Below are 14,951 nucleotides of genomic sequence, written 5' to 3'. Positions count from 1 at the left end.
TGTAAAGAACTCTCGAAACTGAACAGTAGGGGTGCCTGGGTGGCTCAGTCAGTTAAGCATCTGCCTGCGGCTCAGGTCATGATCCCAGGGTCCTGGGATCAAGCGCAGAATCGGGGTCCCTGCTCAACAGGGAGCCTGCTTCTCCTTCTCCCTCTCCCTGCTGCTCCACCTGCTTGTGCTCTCTCTCTCTCTCTCTGTCAGATAAATAAAATCTTTTTAAAAAAAGAAAAAAAAACTCAACAGTAAATTTAAAAATCCAGTCAGAAAATGGACAAAAGACACAGACATGTCATTAAAGAGGATATGCAGATGGGAAATTAGTACTTGAAAAGATACTCGACATCCTTAGCCATTACTGAAATACAAATTAAAAACCACATGGAAATAATCTCTATATACCTATTAGACTGGCCAAAATATAGTAACATACCCCAGTGCTAAGGAGGGTAGTGGAGAAGCTGCATCACTCATGCATTATTGGGGGAAATGTAAAATATTGTGGCCACTCTGGAAAACAGTTTGGCACTTTTTTAAAAACCTAAATGTATAACTACTATATTATTCAGTGATTGTACTCTTGGGCATTTATCCCAAAGAAATGATAACTTATGTTCACACAAAAACCTGTACATAAGTGTATAGCAGCTTTATTTGTAATAGCCAATAATAGAAACAACCCAGATGTCCTTACTGAGTACATAGTTAAACAGATGAGCTGTATCCACACTGTGGAATATTACTCTGCAATAAAAAGGAACAACCTATTGATAAAATAAGATTGAATAAATCTTGAAATTATGCTGAGTGAGAAACCAATCTTAAAGGTTTACATACTTTATGGACTATTCTTAAAATACCTATAAGAGGTAGAGAACAGATTAGTGATTGCTAGACCTTGTGGAGAGGAAGGGTTGAGGGGGAAGAGAGAAAGGTATGGGTATGATTATGAAAAGTACACCATAAGAGATCTTTGTGGTGATGGAAATATTCTGTATCATATCTGGGGTAATGGATACACAAACCAGCACATTGATAAACTTGAATAGAACTAAATACACATACACACATGAGTAGAAGTAAAACTGGGTTCTGAATAGTACTGGTGCATTGTATCAGTGTCAACATCAAGGTGGTTATATTGTACTATAGTTGTGCAAGATGCTACTATTAGAGGAAACGTGGTAAAGGAGACAAGGGATTTCTGTATTACTTCTTAAAACTATATGTGAATCTACAGTTATAAAAGTTTAAAGAATAAAAAAATTACGGTGAAACAAAAAATTAAGGCCATTCTTTTTGCAAGATTTAAACTTACTCATTTTATATTCTATTGAGAATTATTACCAGCTGTGTTAGAGATTCTGTAATTAAGTGAAATGACATTAATATACTCTAGTAATAAAATATCAACATTGTAGTATTCTTTCAAGTTTGAGTATTAACTCCCTTCCAACTGAAATCTCCAGGGAAAAATTAAAGTTCAAAAATTAAATAACCCTGCAGGTCAAAAACTTTAAAGTTGTAAGGAATTAAAGTAAAAACTAAAATTCTTTTGCCCTTGTAAGTTCAGATTCCATGAAATTAAAGTTCACAATTAATGTTCCTCAACTTTTTCTGTTGCTCACTTTTAGCTCAATGCCTGCAATGAGTTGAAGTTTTTTCAGTAGCTGAAGCCAGACCTGCTTTTCACTGGAGAGAATATAGTTCTTTCGGGGCTTTAGGAGTTATATTAATTCAATCTCAAGGTTCTCTTGTGCCTCTTTTTTTTAAGATTCTAGCTATCCGTGTGGCATAAGAGATTATCACAGCCCTACACTGACATAATTTTCAAAAAATAAATCCAATTTCTTACCCTTAGAGCATTACCTTAGGAAGAACCATGTTCCCAGTACTGAATACTTGATTTTCCAGAGACCATAAACAGAAGCAGTAGTATCAAATTCAAATAGTCTGTCTATCCAGTATTCCAGTCATTTAATGCCAAATGTCCAGAGTTAGCAATCTATGCACTTAAACTCAGGAATCTTTATCACATGCCTCCATCTGAAAAGAAAACATCAGGAGTGGTATTCCCTCTCTGACACTGAACATGCCTTTCAGAGTGAAATCAGTTGTAAAAAGTTTAGATTAACATGAATGGCTTTTAATTCTCTTTCAGTAGGCAGGAAGAATGGAGAACTGCAAAGGGAGAGGAAGAAATAAAAACTTATAGATCAGAAGAGAAAAGAAAACACCTTACTGTTCCAAAAGAAAATAAAATACCCTCTGTTGCAAAGGTAAATAGTAATTACTTTTATGTTTAATACTATGCTTCATAAGTATAGTGACTACTTTAAGGCTCTTGTAATTAAAAATGTTAACATTGTAAAAAGAATAATGAAATAAAGTTGATATAGTTAATTCTTGATTATCTCTTTAGGTTATCTGTTACCACTTTAATTTTTTTATTTTACTGCCTTCTAGTATACCTTTTCCCCAAATGCCAATTGTTAACATGCCCATTAAATTTAATAAATTATATCATAAGCCTAAGCAAGATTTTTTATTTTTTTAGCTCTGCCATTGGTGGCGCACTCTAAAACAGTTTTTTGGTTTTGTGTTTTTTTGTCCTATTTTTTCTTTTTTTCTATTTTACACCTGTTACTATAGGTAAGACAGCTATGCTACTATAAATAATAGTTCTTATTTTCCCCATTAAAAGAAGTAAGTTGTTTCTATTAGTTTGCCTTGTTGGTTTCTCTGTCATCCTACTCTGGAGAAACTTGGGATCCAATGGATTTCAGTTGGTTTATGCCCTAATCTGGGAAAGATGTGTATTTATCTCCTTGAGTGTCAAGGAATCACAACTATCCATTCTTCCATTCTTTTTCTTTCTCAAACCACCTTAGTTTGAAAGCTTCAGAATTGAGGTAAACTACGGAGCGTCTTTTCATTTACAAGTCACCATCTAAGCACCTAGCCAAACAAAAAATAACTGGTCTCTTGACCCTGCTTTGTTCTCCTTTCTCTTTCTATGTGAGTTCCTTAAACCTATATATTAGTGTTCTTTCCTAGAACTCTTTTTTATTTTGTGACTCTTCTTTTTAAAGGACTCAAGTAGTCCTTTGCTATTTTATATTTTCCTTTATTAAGGGTATCATACCCTGGGATCAGTAGGACCCCACAAAGGTTCCCAGTAGTATAATCTGAGGTAATCTTTCGTTTTCTGGGCGGTTTTTTGTTGTTGCTGGTTGGTTGGTTGGGTTTTTTCCTTTGCTCAGAATCCAAGGATATGGCGATATAAACTCATATAGTGATGGTGAGAGTTTGTTTTGCTACCACTTTTTGGATAGAATATGGTAATATCTATTAAAATCAAAAGATATGCTTACTTTTAATCCAATAGTTGTACTTTTCTTCAAAGTTTTTTTTTTATAGAAAAGTACTGATAATGTATGTACATATATGTGTGTCTGTACACTCGGATATTTATAGTTCTCTGGTAGCAACAACTAGAATGACTTTAGTGTCCATTGGTGGAAAAGAGGTAGGCTGTCGTGGTATCTATTTACCCAAGGAATATTACGCAGCTTTTTTTTTTTTTTTATGTTACATTAATCACCATACATTACATCATTAGTTTTTGATGTAGTGTTTCGTGATTCATTGTGCATAACACCCAGTGCTCCATGCAGTACGTGCCCTCTTTAATACCCATCACCAGGCTAACCCATCCCCCCACCCCCCTCCCCTCTAGAACCCTCAGTTTGTTTCTCAGAGTCCACAGTCTCTCATGGTTCATCTCCCCCTCCAATTCCCCCCCCTTCATTTTTCCATTCCTGCTATATTCTTTTTTTTTTTTTAAACATATAATGTATTATTTGTTTCAGAGGTACAGGTCTGTGATTCAACAGTCTTACACAATTCACAGCGCTTACCATAGTACATACCCTCCCCAATGTCTATCACCCAGCCACCCCATCCCCATCCCTCCCACCCCCCACCACTCCAGCAACCCTGTTCGTTTCCTGAGATTAAGAATTCCTCATATCAGTGAGGTGATATGATACATGTCTTTCTCTGATTGACTTATTTCGCTCAGCATAATACCATCCAGTTCCATCCATGTCATTGCAAATGGCAAGATCTCATTCCTTTTGATGGCTGCATAATATTCCATTATATGTATATATATGTGTGTGTGTGTGTGTGTGTGTGTATATGTGTGTGTGTATATATATATATATACACACACACACACACACACACACCCCATCTTCTTTATCCATTTATCTGTCAGTGGACATCTTGGCTCTTTCCATAGTTTGGCTATTGTGGACATTGCTGCTATAAACATTGGGATGAGTACCCCTTTGGATCCCTACATTTGTATCTTTGGGGTAAATACCCAGTAATGCAATTGCTGGATCATATGGTAGCTCTATTTTCAACTTTTTGAGAAACCTCCATACTGTTTTCCAGAGTGGCTGTACCAGCTTGTATTCCCACCAACAGTGTAAGAGGGTTCTCCTTTCTCCGCATCCTTGCCAACATCTTTCATTCCCTGACTTGTTAATTTTATCCATTCTGACTGGTGTGAGGTGGTATCTCATTGAGGTTTTGATTTGGATTTCCCTGATGCCGAGCGATGTTGAGCACTTTTTCATGTCTGTTGGCCATTTGGATGTCTTCTTTGGAAAATGTCTGTTTGTGCAGCTTTTTAATGAAATGAGTTAGAACTCCATTGCCTTAGAGATATGTTCATGATATATTTTTAAGTGAAAAAAACAAGTAGAACAGTAATGTTTATGAACTCATTTTTTGTTTTTCAAATTTTATGAAAATAAAGGTTTGAAAACAAACCTACGGGTGTACAAATTATGAGATGGCCATCTTTCATCCCAGAGCTGCAGTGTTTTTTCTTCTAATAATAAAAGATGCTGTGCATGTGGGAAGTATAAATTAATATAAAAACTGTTTAGGAAACAGTTATAATGTAATCTTTAGCAGCAGGTTTGGTCCCACAAAATTACAGTGGCTTAAGTAAATGGATATAATACTTATCTCTGATGTAAAAGCCTCAGTCACTTGGTCCAGACCCAGTATGATGATGTTGAGAACTGAAGCTCTTTGATTTTTCCCATTCTCTCGGGTGTGAATTTGAATTCCTGCCTCAAGATACCAGCTTTCTCATTCAAGGTGGAAGGATGGAGGACCAAGTCAAAAATGTGCAGAGGGCACATATGCTCTATTGAGGAACTTTCTTTGAAGTTGCTCTGCAACATTATACCAAATATCCCATTGGCGAGAATTTTAGCCCTATGAAATTCTGACAAAGAAAATTTTTATGTACGTGCAAAAAGAGAACAAATATTGGTTGAAAGCCAGCTTTCCTTTCTACTGTATTATTTATGAAAGCATTAAAAACATTAATGTTATTTGACACGGAATTTATCCTCAAGAAATATGAAATTGAGGAGAAAGCTTTACAAAATGGAACAAATAGCAATTTTTAATTAATGCATTTGAATTGTAGGTAAATATGTTAAATGAAAGAAGCAGGTGTACATTATATTCTTCACATATTACTCAAAATTTATTATAGTTGAACAGTATCTCCTTTTTATACCTTTATGATTTCCCAAAATTTCTACAAAATTAGAAAGTCCTTCAGTAATCCTTTTAGAGAAAATCCAGATGGAGTGAATCTTCTATCCTTGTATGTGAAAATGTCTTTTTTCTTACTTAGCTATCACTAGCAGCTGTTTAGACAAGAGTAGGGCTGAAATGAGGGCAGGGTTCTAGTGATAAGACTGGTTCCACAACCACAAAAGGAAGCAGAGAGTGGAGGTGGATGGAGGAACAGGGAATGGTTGAATTCAGATGCAGTATTATATAGGTCTTGAAGTGCACATCCAGAATCTTTTAGGAATACAAAGCAAGACTTAAGAGTTTTGCTCTTTTCTCTCCTTCTTAGTGCAGTATCAGCACCCCAATGCACTTGTGAAGCCAAACCATGATGGGAGGAACAAAACCACATTGTAGATGGATTTACATGACTTACACAGGGAAGGTAGCGGGATACACGGTACAGATATTTGAAATAACATATTCTTAGAGCTAGGAGGGGATATTGGAAATGTAAGGAAAAGCAGTTCTGTAGAGGATCCTATTAGATATATTGGGATAAAACACATCATTATTGAAATAGAGAACTAGAAGAGCATGTAAGACACTGAAGGATGAGATAGTAAGCTGGGAAGTCAAGTTGAAGAACTCTCCCAGAATGTACCAACAAGGGATGAAAGGAAGGAAAGAATAAGGAAGTATAAAAAGCAGACATATGTATTTATGTAATATGTACGTGGATATATGTAGAGAGAGCACATAAGATTAGAAGTAGTAGTATAAGCAGTACTTAATGAGTCTTTGAAGAAGAGAAAATACAGAGGAAGGTAAGGGTTGAAAAAATAATGAACCAGAATTTTCCTAAAATTAACCTCTGGCTGGTGTGCCAAAGAGGATAAATAAGAAAAGACATCATGTCTCAAGGAAAAAATAATACAGAATTTAAAAATTTAAAATTCAACTAAGCACATTATAATGAGATTTGAAAACAACACAACATGCTAAAAGTTTCTGGAGAGAAAAAGAAAATCACCTGCAAATGAACATGAACTTGACTAATGTTACACTTCTTATTTGCTGTTAACAAAACGAATTCCGTTGAGCATCCCATAGCCAGAAGGAGAGAGATGAAGAAATCTTTATGGAATCAGCACCTATTTTAAGAAAATTGGCTATAATCTCCATACAGTAACATTTGTGCCTATTTCTGGTTGGAATGGTACATGCTAGAAGCAAGTGCTAATGTGCATTGGTCCAAGGAGTGGAAAGTCTACCTGTAAAGATGACAGGGCCAACGGAACCATGCTTCTTGTTCTGGACATCCTGCCACCAACTCATCCGACTGACAGACGCTTGTGCCTGCTCCTATGTCATAGCCACAAAATTGGGTGGTATTGGTGCTGTCCCTGTGGGCCAAGTGGAGACAGGTATTCTCAAACCTGTGATAGTGGTCACCTTTGCTCCAATCACCATTACATTTGTAGTAAAGTCTGTACCGTGAAGCTCTTCCTGGGGCTAATGTGCTTTCCTATCAAGAACATGTTTATAAAAGATGCTTGCCATGGCAGTACAGCTGCTGACAGCAAAAATAACCCACCAATGGAAGCAGCTGGCTTCTCAGCTCGGGTTATTATCCTGAGTCATCCAAGCCAAGTCAGTGCTGGCTATACACCTGTGCTGAATTGTACACAGTTTCCCATTGCTTGCAAGTTTGCTGAGCCAAAGGAGAAGATTGATTGCTGTTCTGGGAGGAACGTGAAAGACGACCCTGAATTCTTGAAATCTGTTGATGCTGCCATAGTTGATATAGTTCCTGGCAAGCCCATGTATGTTGAGAGCTTCACTGACTTCCTCCTTGGGGTCATTTGGCTCTTTGTGACATAAAATAGACAGTTACTGTGGGTGTAAACAAAGCAGTGGACAAGAAGGCTGCTGGAGCTGGCAAGGTCACCGAGTCTGCCCGGAAAGCTAAATAAATATTTTCCATAATACCTGCCACCTTGTCTTAATCAGTGGTAGAAGAGTGATCTCAGAACTATTTGTCTCAATTCACCATTAAGTTTAATATTAAGAAACTGTTTAGTAATAATGATGCATCATAAAACCTTAAAGAAAACCTTTCATGGATCATTTGGTTTGTGCAAGTGTGCAGCAATTTTAAGGTAATTAGTTTTTAAATCAGTACTTTTGGGGGGCGCCTGGGTCACTCCATCGGTTAGCCGTCTGACTCTTACTTTTGCCTCAGGTCATGATCTCAGGGTGATGAAATTGAGCCCCAGGTTGGGCTCTACGCTCAGTGCAATCTGCTTGAGATCCTCTCTCCCTCTCCCGCTGGTGCCCTCCCTCTAAAATACATAAATAAATCCTTAAAATAATAAATAAGTAAATCAATCAATCAGTACTTTGTAACGGAAACAACTTGACCAGAAATCTGTCAGAGAATTTTGAGACCCATTGAAACAAACTTTAATGAGAAGGGGGAAAAAAAAGATATAGTTATAGATCCAAAGTTATTTTCTGTCATTTTAAAGATTTTCTTATTGTATGATGTATATTTATGATATATTGTATATATAAATCTGATGTCATTCTTTTTTTGAAAGTAATCTTTATATATAGACATAAGTTTCTTTTTCAGGTGTGAATTCTTGTGTTTGTTGAGTTTGTTTATCTCTGTCACCACGTTGGACTTTATCAGTTTTTTTGATGATTGTTAGTTGTGTTCTCATTTGCTGTATTCATTCTATAGTAGAAGAAAGATAGCCAGCCAACTGGTGTCCTAGCCTCATAGTAGCAGGGTAATTTTGTGACCACCATTTTGGTTTCCGTTTTGCCTCTGCCTATTACATATGCCTCACACCTCTTGGTCCTCTCTTATATCTGTTCTATAGGTTTAGTGTGTGTATAGGAGAATTTGTTAGTCTGTTATTATGAATCCCTTAGTCTGTATCACTTAATCAGAAAAAAAAAATTTTTTATAGTTTATTAAGCCAGCAAGTGAATTTCAACAGCACAAACCTGTGATTTAATGTAATGTTAAAATATTTGAATTGGTACCATAGTCCACTTATATGATTATCTTAAATATGATTGGATTTTTTATAATTAAAAAATATACAACTTATAAAGTAAAAGCATGCTCTTTAATGCTACTTTAAATAAATTTAATTTACTTTTTCAGAATCATGCTCATGAGCATTTCCTGGATCTTGGAGAATCCAAACGGCAGCAGGCAAATCAACACAATTACCGTACAAGATCTGCTTTGGAGGAGACTCCTAGACCTTCAGAAGAGATAGAAAATGGCACTAGTTCTTCAGATGTAAGATCTCAGCACATTTATAAATTTGTTTCCAGTTTAACTTTTTTTAAGTATGACTATTGTTCTTTGTATTCATTGATGTATTTATAGATGAAACTCAAAGATGGTATTTCTAGGTCTTAAAATAATAGTGTGATAGCTTCCATTTACTGAAGACCTGTTTTGTATGTTCCAGGCATGGCACACATATTATGTCAAATTCACAAAACAAATGCATATGAATAAATTATTCCAATTTTATGTGTGAGGAATCTGAGGTTCAAAGAGGTATAGATTACCTATGTACCTAACTATTAAATGGTAGTGCAGGAATTAAACACAGGGTCCTGTTACTCTAAAGCCAAGCTTTTAAAATAGTACCATGAAGGGGCGCCTGGGGGGCTCAGTCCTTAAGCGGCTGCCTTCACCTCGGGTCATGATCCCAGGGTCCTGGGATCGAGCCCCGCATTGGGCTCCCTGCTCCACGGGAAGCCTGCTTCTCCCTCTCCCACTCCCCCTGCTTGTGTTCCCTCTCTCGCTGTGTCTCTCTCTGTCAAATAAATAAAATAAAATCTTAAAAAAATAAAATACTACCATGAAGCTCTAGTCTCTATAATAACTAATTAATAGACATTTGATAATTTTGGTTAGTTTTTGATCTCTGTACCAGTTTATAACTTCTCAATTTATTTTAAATTTTCCTTATATGTAATTATTTCCATAAATATCATTGTCCCTAAAATTACATATTCTTTCAACAAGGGAAATCAATTTGCAATCACAGCTTAAACTTAAAAAATACTTAACAGCATCTCCCTTCCCTTCCTGATCACCCCCCTCTCCCATTTAGGTCAAAGACTATGATCTTATTGACTATTATACATTTATGAACAATGTTAGACATATATGGAAATTCTCTGAGTATATTTTCTGTAGACATGGCAATAAAACTCAAACTGAGAGTATGCTAACTGCAACTGAATAGTTGTTCTCCAGTGGCTTTAGGTCCTAGGGTGGCCAGGTCAAAATGGTATGTCCAATCTGGTAAAAAGGACCAAATATACTAATAACATAAATCTGATACATGACAGTTCAGATATATGCATAAAACATAAAATATATGTGAGCTAGTTATTTGCCTCTATAAAATGTTTCTTTCTTTTTGAAAGATTTAGTATGATTCTTTTAATAATATGTTCCTATAACTTTAAATAAGATTCAGCTTATTAGAATCTTATGTATTCCAGGTACATTTGTCACATAAAAGGTTAACTAAATCCTTATTTGTCTTCAAAACTAATTTGCTTCTATTTTAACATCCTTTTAGAGCAATTTCTAGAGGAATACATTGAGAACAGAATATCATCTTGAGCACATTATATTAATTAATGAAAAGAATCCTATTTTTTTATTCAAATAGATTGTACTCTTCGGTATAGTACCTTTTAATTTTGTACTAAGAATACAGAAGTACATTTCTTTTCTCTCCATTTAAAGAAGTAATATGTATAGTAAGGATGGGAATAATCAGATCATTTGTTTACATTCTTTTTTTTAGTTATATTGAGCAGAGATTAAATTTTCTAACTAAAATTTACTATTGGATTTTGATCTTTTTGTATTTGCTTAGTTTTCAAAACTTTGTGGAATAGCTGTGTAATACACATTCTTCAATATTAAAACATCAGAAAGAGAAAACTTTTCTCCCAAGATATGCTATTTTATTTAATTAATAAAGGAATACATCCTATTATTTTGAAAAATTCTTTGAATGTGCCCAGCAAGTAATAACACTGAACCATTCTTGTGGAGAGTAGTCTAAACTTTGGAGTAGCTTAGTTGCTCATTAATTGTGTTGTACAGGGTAAATTTCTTAACCTTTTTAAGCTTTAATTCTTTTGTTTAAATAACTGATCCCTGTCCCAGTAGTGTTTTGTCTAGATCAAATGGGATGATGTATACACATGCTTAGAATAGCTTTTGTAATATAGTAAAAGCTTAATTAATTTGATGTTATTTTTATTGGAGTGTAGAATTTTATTTGAGCAAGGGAGAAATTGAATAAGGTATTGTGATGCCGAAAAACAGATTTTTTTTTTAAAGATTTTATTTTTTTGAGAGAGAGAGAGCCAGCTAGAGGGGAACACAAGCAGGAGGAGTGGGAGGGGGAGTGGGAGAGGGAGAAGCAGGCTCCTGGCTGAGCAGGGAGCCTGATGTGGGGCTCGATCCCAGGACCCCTGGGATCATGACCTGAGCCGAAGGCAGACGCTTAACAACTAAGCCACCCAGGCGCTCAATACAATTTTTATAAAGAAAATGGCCTCACTGGACTATCCTATGTTGAGCAGAGAGTATTTACTAAAGAGAAACAGTCTTTGGGTAGTTTTTAATCCTCTATCACTCGTTTAAAATAATACCAAAGTTGGAATACTCTTTTTTGTATGTGTAATAAAGCTATTTTTAATAATAATGATGACAGTAAGTAAAATGTAAACTCCTAATTGAAGCTTCTCAATATGTTAATCATCTGAGAGATTGCTCTTTATCCAGTATTAATAGGTATTATTTCATTGGATACATTTTTCATTGGATACATTTAATGATTTGGATACATTTAATAATTTTGTATTAAATATAAGATCTATGTTTTAAAATAATTAAAATCGGGTTTTCAATTGTTGTAAATACCCTAATGTGATTGGTACTATTAGATATCACTGCTATTTTCTAATAATCCTAGAATGTTATTTTGTAAAATTAAACAATAAAATATGTGTGAAATATTTCTTAGGAAGGTGAAGTTGTTGCTGTCAGTGGTGGGACATCTGAAGAGGAAGAGCGAGCATGGCACAGTGATGGCAGTTCTAGGTAATTCAATGAATTTGTTTCTCCACATGTAATATGAAATCTTTAGAAAGCTGAAAATTCTTCTTTTCAGCAACACATTTCAGAATCTCTTTGGGTTTAAAGTTGGTTCTTCTTCAGAGATCTTTTTGTAGTTGTCCAAATTTTAGGACATTTTCTTTCTGACATGTTTTATCTGGTAAGAGAAAAATGTTGGTTATTGAAACTAGATCTATAAAATGCTTTTAGCCTTCTTAGTTGATATTTTATTGTCTGAATACTATTATTTGTAGTACTGAACCACAAATTCATTACCGGTTTTGAGAAATACATAAGCATTAAATTATGAAAGTAATGAGATAGTGTAATTTGTTGAATGATAAATTATTTCTTCCAGCAGTGAGAATAAGCTTTCCTCTTCCTGTTATTCTTACCCCATTTGACCATGGAAGTGAGGATTCCTTTATCTCCTGTATATATACTAGTGATCCACATTGTTACAAGGTTGGTGATCTTTGCTGACCTTGGTAGCATTCCCAAGCCTTTGGGAACATGGTGATTATATTTAGCTTACACTTACTCCCCATCAGCAGTAGCTCTTAAAATTGCCAAGGAAACCAAGAGGTGGAGGTTATAATTCCTTATATCACTGTAAGAATCAAGGGCTTTCTTATTCCCACAATAGTGACTCCCAGCAATGATACGCACATACCCATAGTTGTGTCTGGTAGTTTCTTTATATTTGAAACAGGGCAGTGAAAGAAAAACTCACTTTCTTTTGTGTTTTGTCTCAGTAATGGAAGTAGAGTATCTCAAACCATGAGACAACACAGAGGTTCTTATAGGAAAGAGCATTAGTGGTTTCAGCAGATGAGATGGGTTCTGCAGTTTGAAGTTAGATCTGTACTAGAATCAGAAGATTTTCTGTAAGTCCTGAGTACTCCAGAGAGTAGCAGCTGTGAGTATTTAACAGGTGCCATTTATCGTGACCATGGCTGGAGTTAGTATAAATAAATGCTCATAAGTTGAGGACAGCTTATTCTTGGATAGATGTTTGCTCTGTGGATACATTCCCATGCATCCAGTGTAATGTCTAAAAATATTTTTTAAATTCTTTAAAATCCTTTGCAAGTTAACATGAAGTCATGAAATCATACTGGAAAGCACGTTAATTATTTGATTGTTACCTGTGATGATTATTCTTGGGGAGATATTTGTAGACACCTACTAAGGACATTCAGGACAGGGGTAAGAGGTGGTGGTACTAGAATAAAACTCCAGAAAAATCTGTCCTTTCAATGTTAATCTTTATAGAGGAGTAAGGTCATATGTCACTAAATACAGGGGAACTAATTATTGATTTTAACATAGTATAACTTAGATTTCTTTAAAGCATTTATATTTATATTTTAAAATTGTACAAAATCAAGTAGTATTCTCATGTACTAAAATTAGAACAGAAGATAACATAACTGGATTATTTTGCAACATCGGTTCGGTAAAAATTAGGTCTTTTGCAGGTAAACTGAAAAGAAAAGCAAACATGGTTGGTAGTGGTAAATAAAACACGAAGACCTTTATTTTTCAGAATTGTGTCATTCTTTGAAGCATAAGATGTACCTAACGTAAATATAGGTACTGAATAAAATTTGCAAGCAGTCTTCCTACTGGGCCAGAACACTTCTGACAGTCCCCACCCCAACCACATTTAATATCTAGCTATCATGAAGGTAGTAGTGCTCTATCACTGGAGTTCCCCTAGTCAAGAGTTCCCACCTCCTCTCAAAAAAGTAATCTCCATGTCTCTTCCTCAGTATTGATATCTCTTGTAGTATTCCATACTATCTTTGTACTGTTCCTGGAATTGAGGAAAGTGACCCTCTGCTCCTTATTTTTGTATGCCCCACGGTATGTTGAACATATGCCGCACTCAGAAATTAATTTTTTTGTTAAAATCTAATAAGGCACTTAAATTCATTGTTACAATTAAAGCTGTATACTTATTTACCTTAGAAAACTTCTTTGAGATATTTAAGTAAGTTAAGCCTACAGAATTTAAGAAACCGTTTAGAAGGTGATGAGTTGAAAAATAGGGAAATACTTTTAGTTTATTTTGTGCGTATTCTTTATTGAGATCTCTCTACATTTTTCTAAAAGAAAGTCTTACAGTATATCTGGCATATATATTTTTTAAATCCCTTTTTGCCTTCTAGTGACTACTCTAGTGACTATTCTGACTGGACGGCAGATGCAGGAATTAATCTGCAACCACCAAAGAAAATTCCTAAGCATAAAACCAAGAAAGCAGAAAGCAGTTCAGATGAAGAAGAAGAATCTGAAAAACAGAAGCAAAAACAGATTAAAAAAGAAAGGAAAAAAGTAAATGAAGAAAAAGATGGACAAATATCACCAAAGAAAAAGAAGCCCAAAGAAAGAAAACAAAAGGTTGATTTTGTTTTAATATAGTTTCCTGTGAAAACAAAAGCACTCCTTTTAAAAGTGCTGTTGATGAACATAAACATTGTTGAGGTGTACTAGCATACTAGTAGTATTTGAAAAAACTCAGAAGTACACAGTAGTAGAATATACTGTAACAAAACATTTAATTTACTCAAGTTTTCAATGTTTAGCACGTGAAAGTATTTTACTTACAGAATTATATTCTAAATATTGAGCATTTAATCTTATAATTTGAGCAGATTTTTTTTGGTAATCTGGTGGGATTTATTCATTTGTGTATATAAAAAACATTACAAAACGTAGTTTTATTCATCTTTTAATTGCTTTTACTTTTTAACCATCCTTATTAATTGTTATTGCTGAAAATAACCAGAAAGCATAGAGTGTACATCACCTGGAATAATAATGGCAGAACTTGTCATAGTTGATATTAGACAATTATGAATCTAAAGTAGGACACTACCGTTGCCAAGATTTCATTAATTTACAGAGCATGTGAGCCATAATTAGATGGTCCTTAGGTCAGTAGTAGTATCGGTTTGATTACTTCATCTTTAGTCTGTGGATAATTTGAGACAGATCAGAGGATGTAAGAAATAAATGTTACGGAAATAAGATTTGTCACCTCTAATGGAAATGGGATTCTTTTAAAAAATAAGACTTATTTCACTTTTACTCTAAAGTAAATGAAATACAAGGGACATGTTTTCTATTCCCTAAAAGACTATAAATGGAAAGT

General features: G+C 34.9%; 1 protein-coding gene across 3 annotated transcripts in view; it reads left to right on the top strand.

The window, feature by feature from the left end:
- The window catches only part of PHIP (PHIP subunit of CUL4-Ring ligase complex), a 134,734-nt gene that overhangs the window by 79,603 nt on the left and 40,180 nt on the right, over nt 1–14,951 (top strand). For 2 of the 3 annotated variants that reach the window (XM_025858481.2, XM_025858473.2), the window contains exons 20-23: nt 2,159–2,276; nt 8,789–8,929; nt 11,700–11,776; nt 13,966–14,197. In XM_025858481.2, the coding sequence (XP_025714266.1) occupies nt 2,159–2,276; nt 8,789–8,929; nt 11,700–11,776; nt 13,966–14,197 (568 nt within the window). The remainder of the gene's footprint in view (nt 1–2,158; nt 2,277–8,788; nt 8,930–11,699; nt 11,777–13,965; nt 14,198–14,951) is intronic. The other variant, XM_025858872.2, reaches the window with a different exon arrangement.

Source organism: Callorhinus ursinus, unplaced genomic scaffold (genome assembly GCF_003265705.2).
Source record: "Callorhinus ursinus isolate GAN/ISIS: 27379988/994484 unplaced genomic scaffold, GSC_fseal_2.0 scaffold6, whole genome shotgun sequence".
In the NCBI taxonomy this organism is placed as follows: Eukaryota; Metazoa; Chordata; class Mammalia; order Carnivora; family Otariidae; genus Callorhinus; species Callorhinus ursinus.
This window is presented reverse-complemented; position numbering and strand designations above follow the sequence as displayed.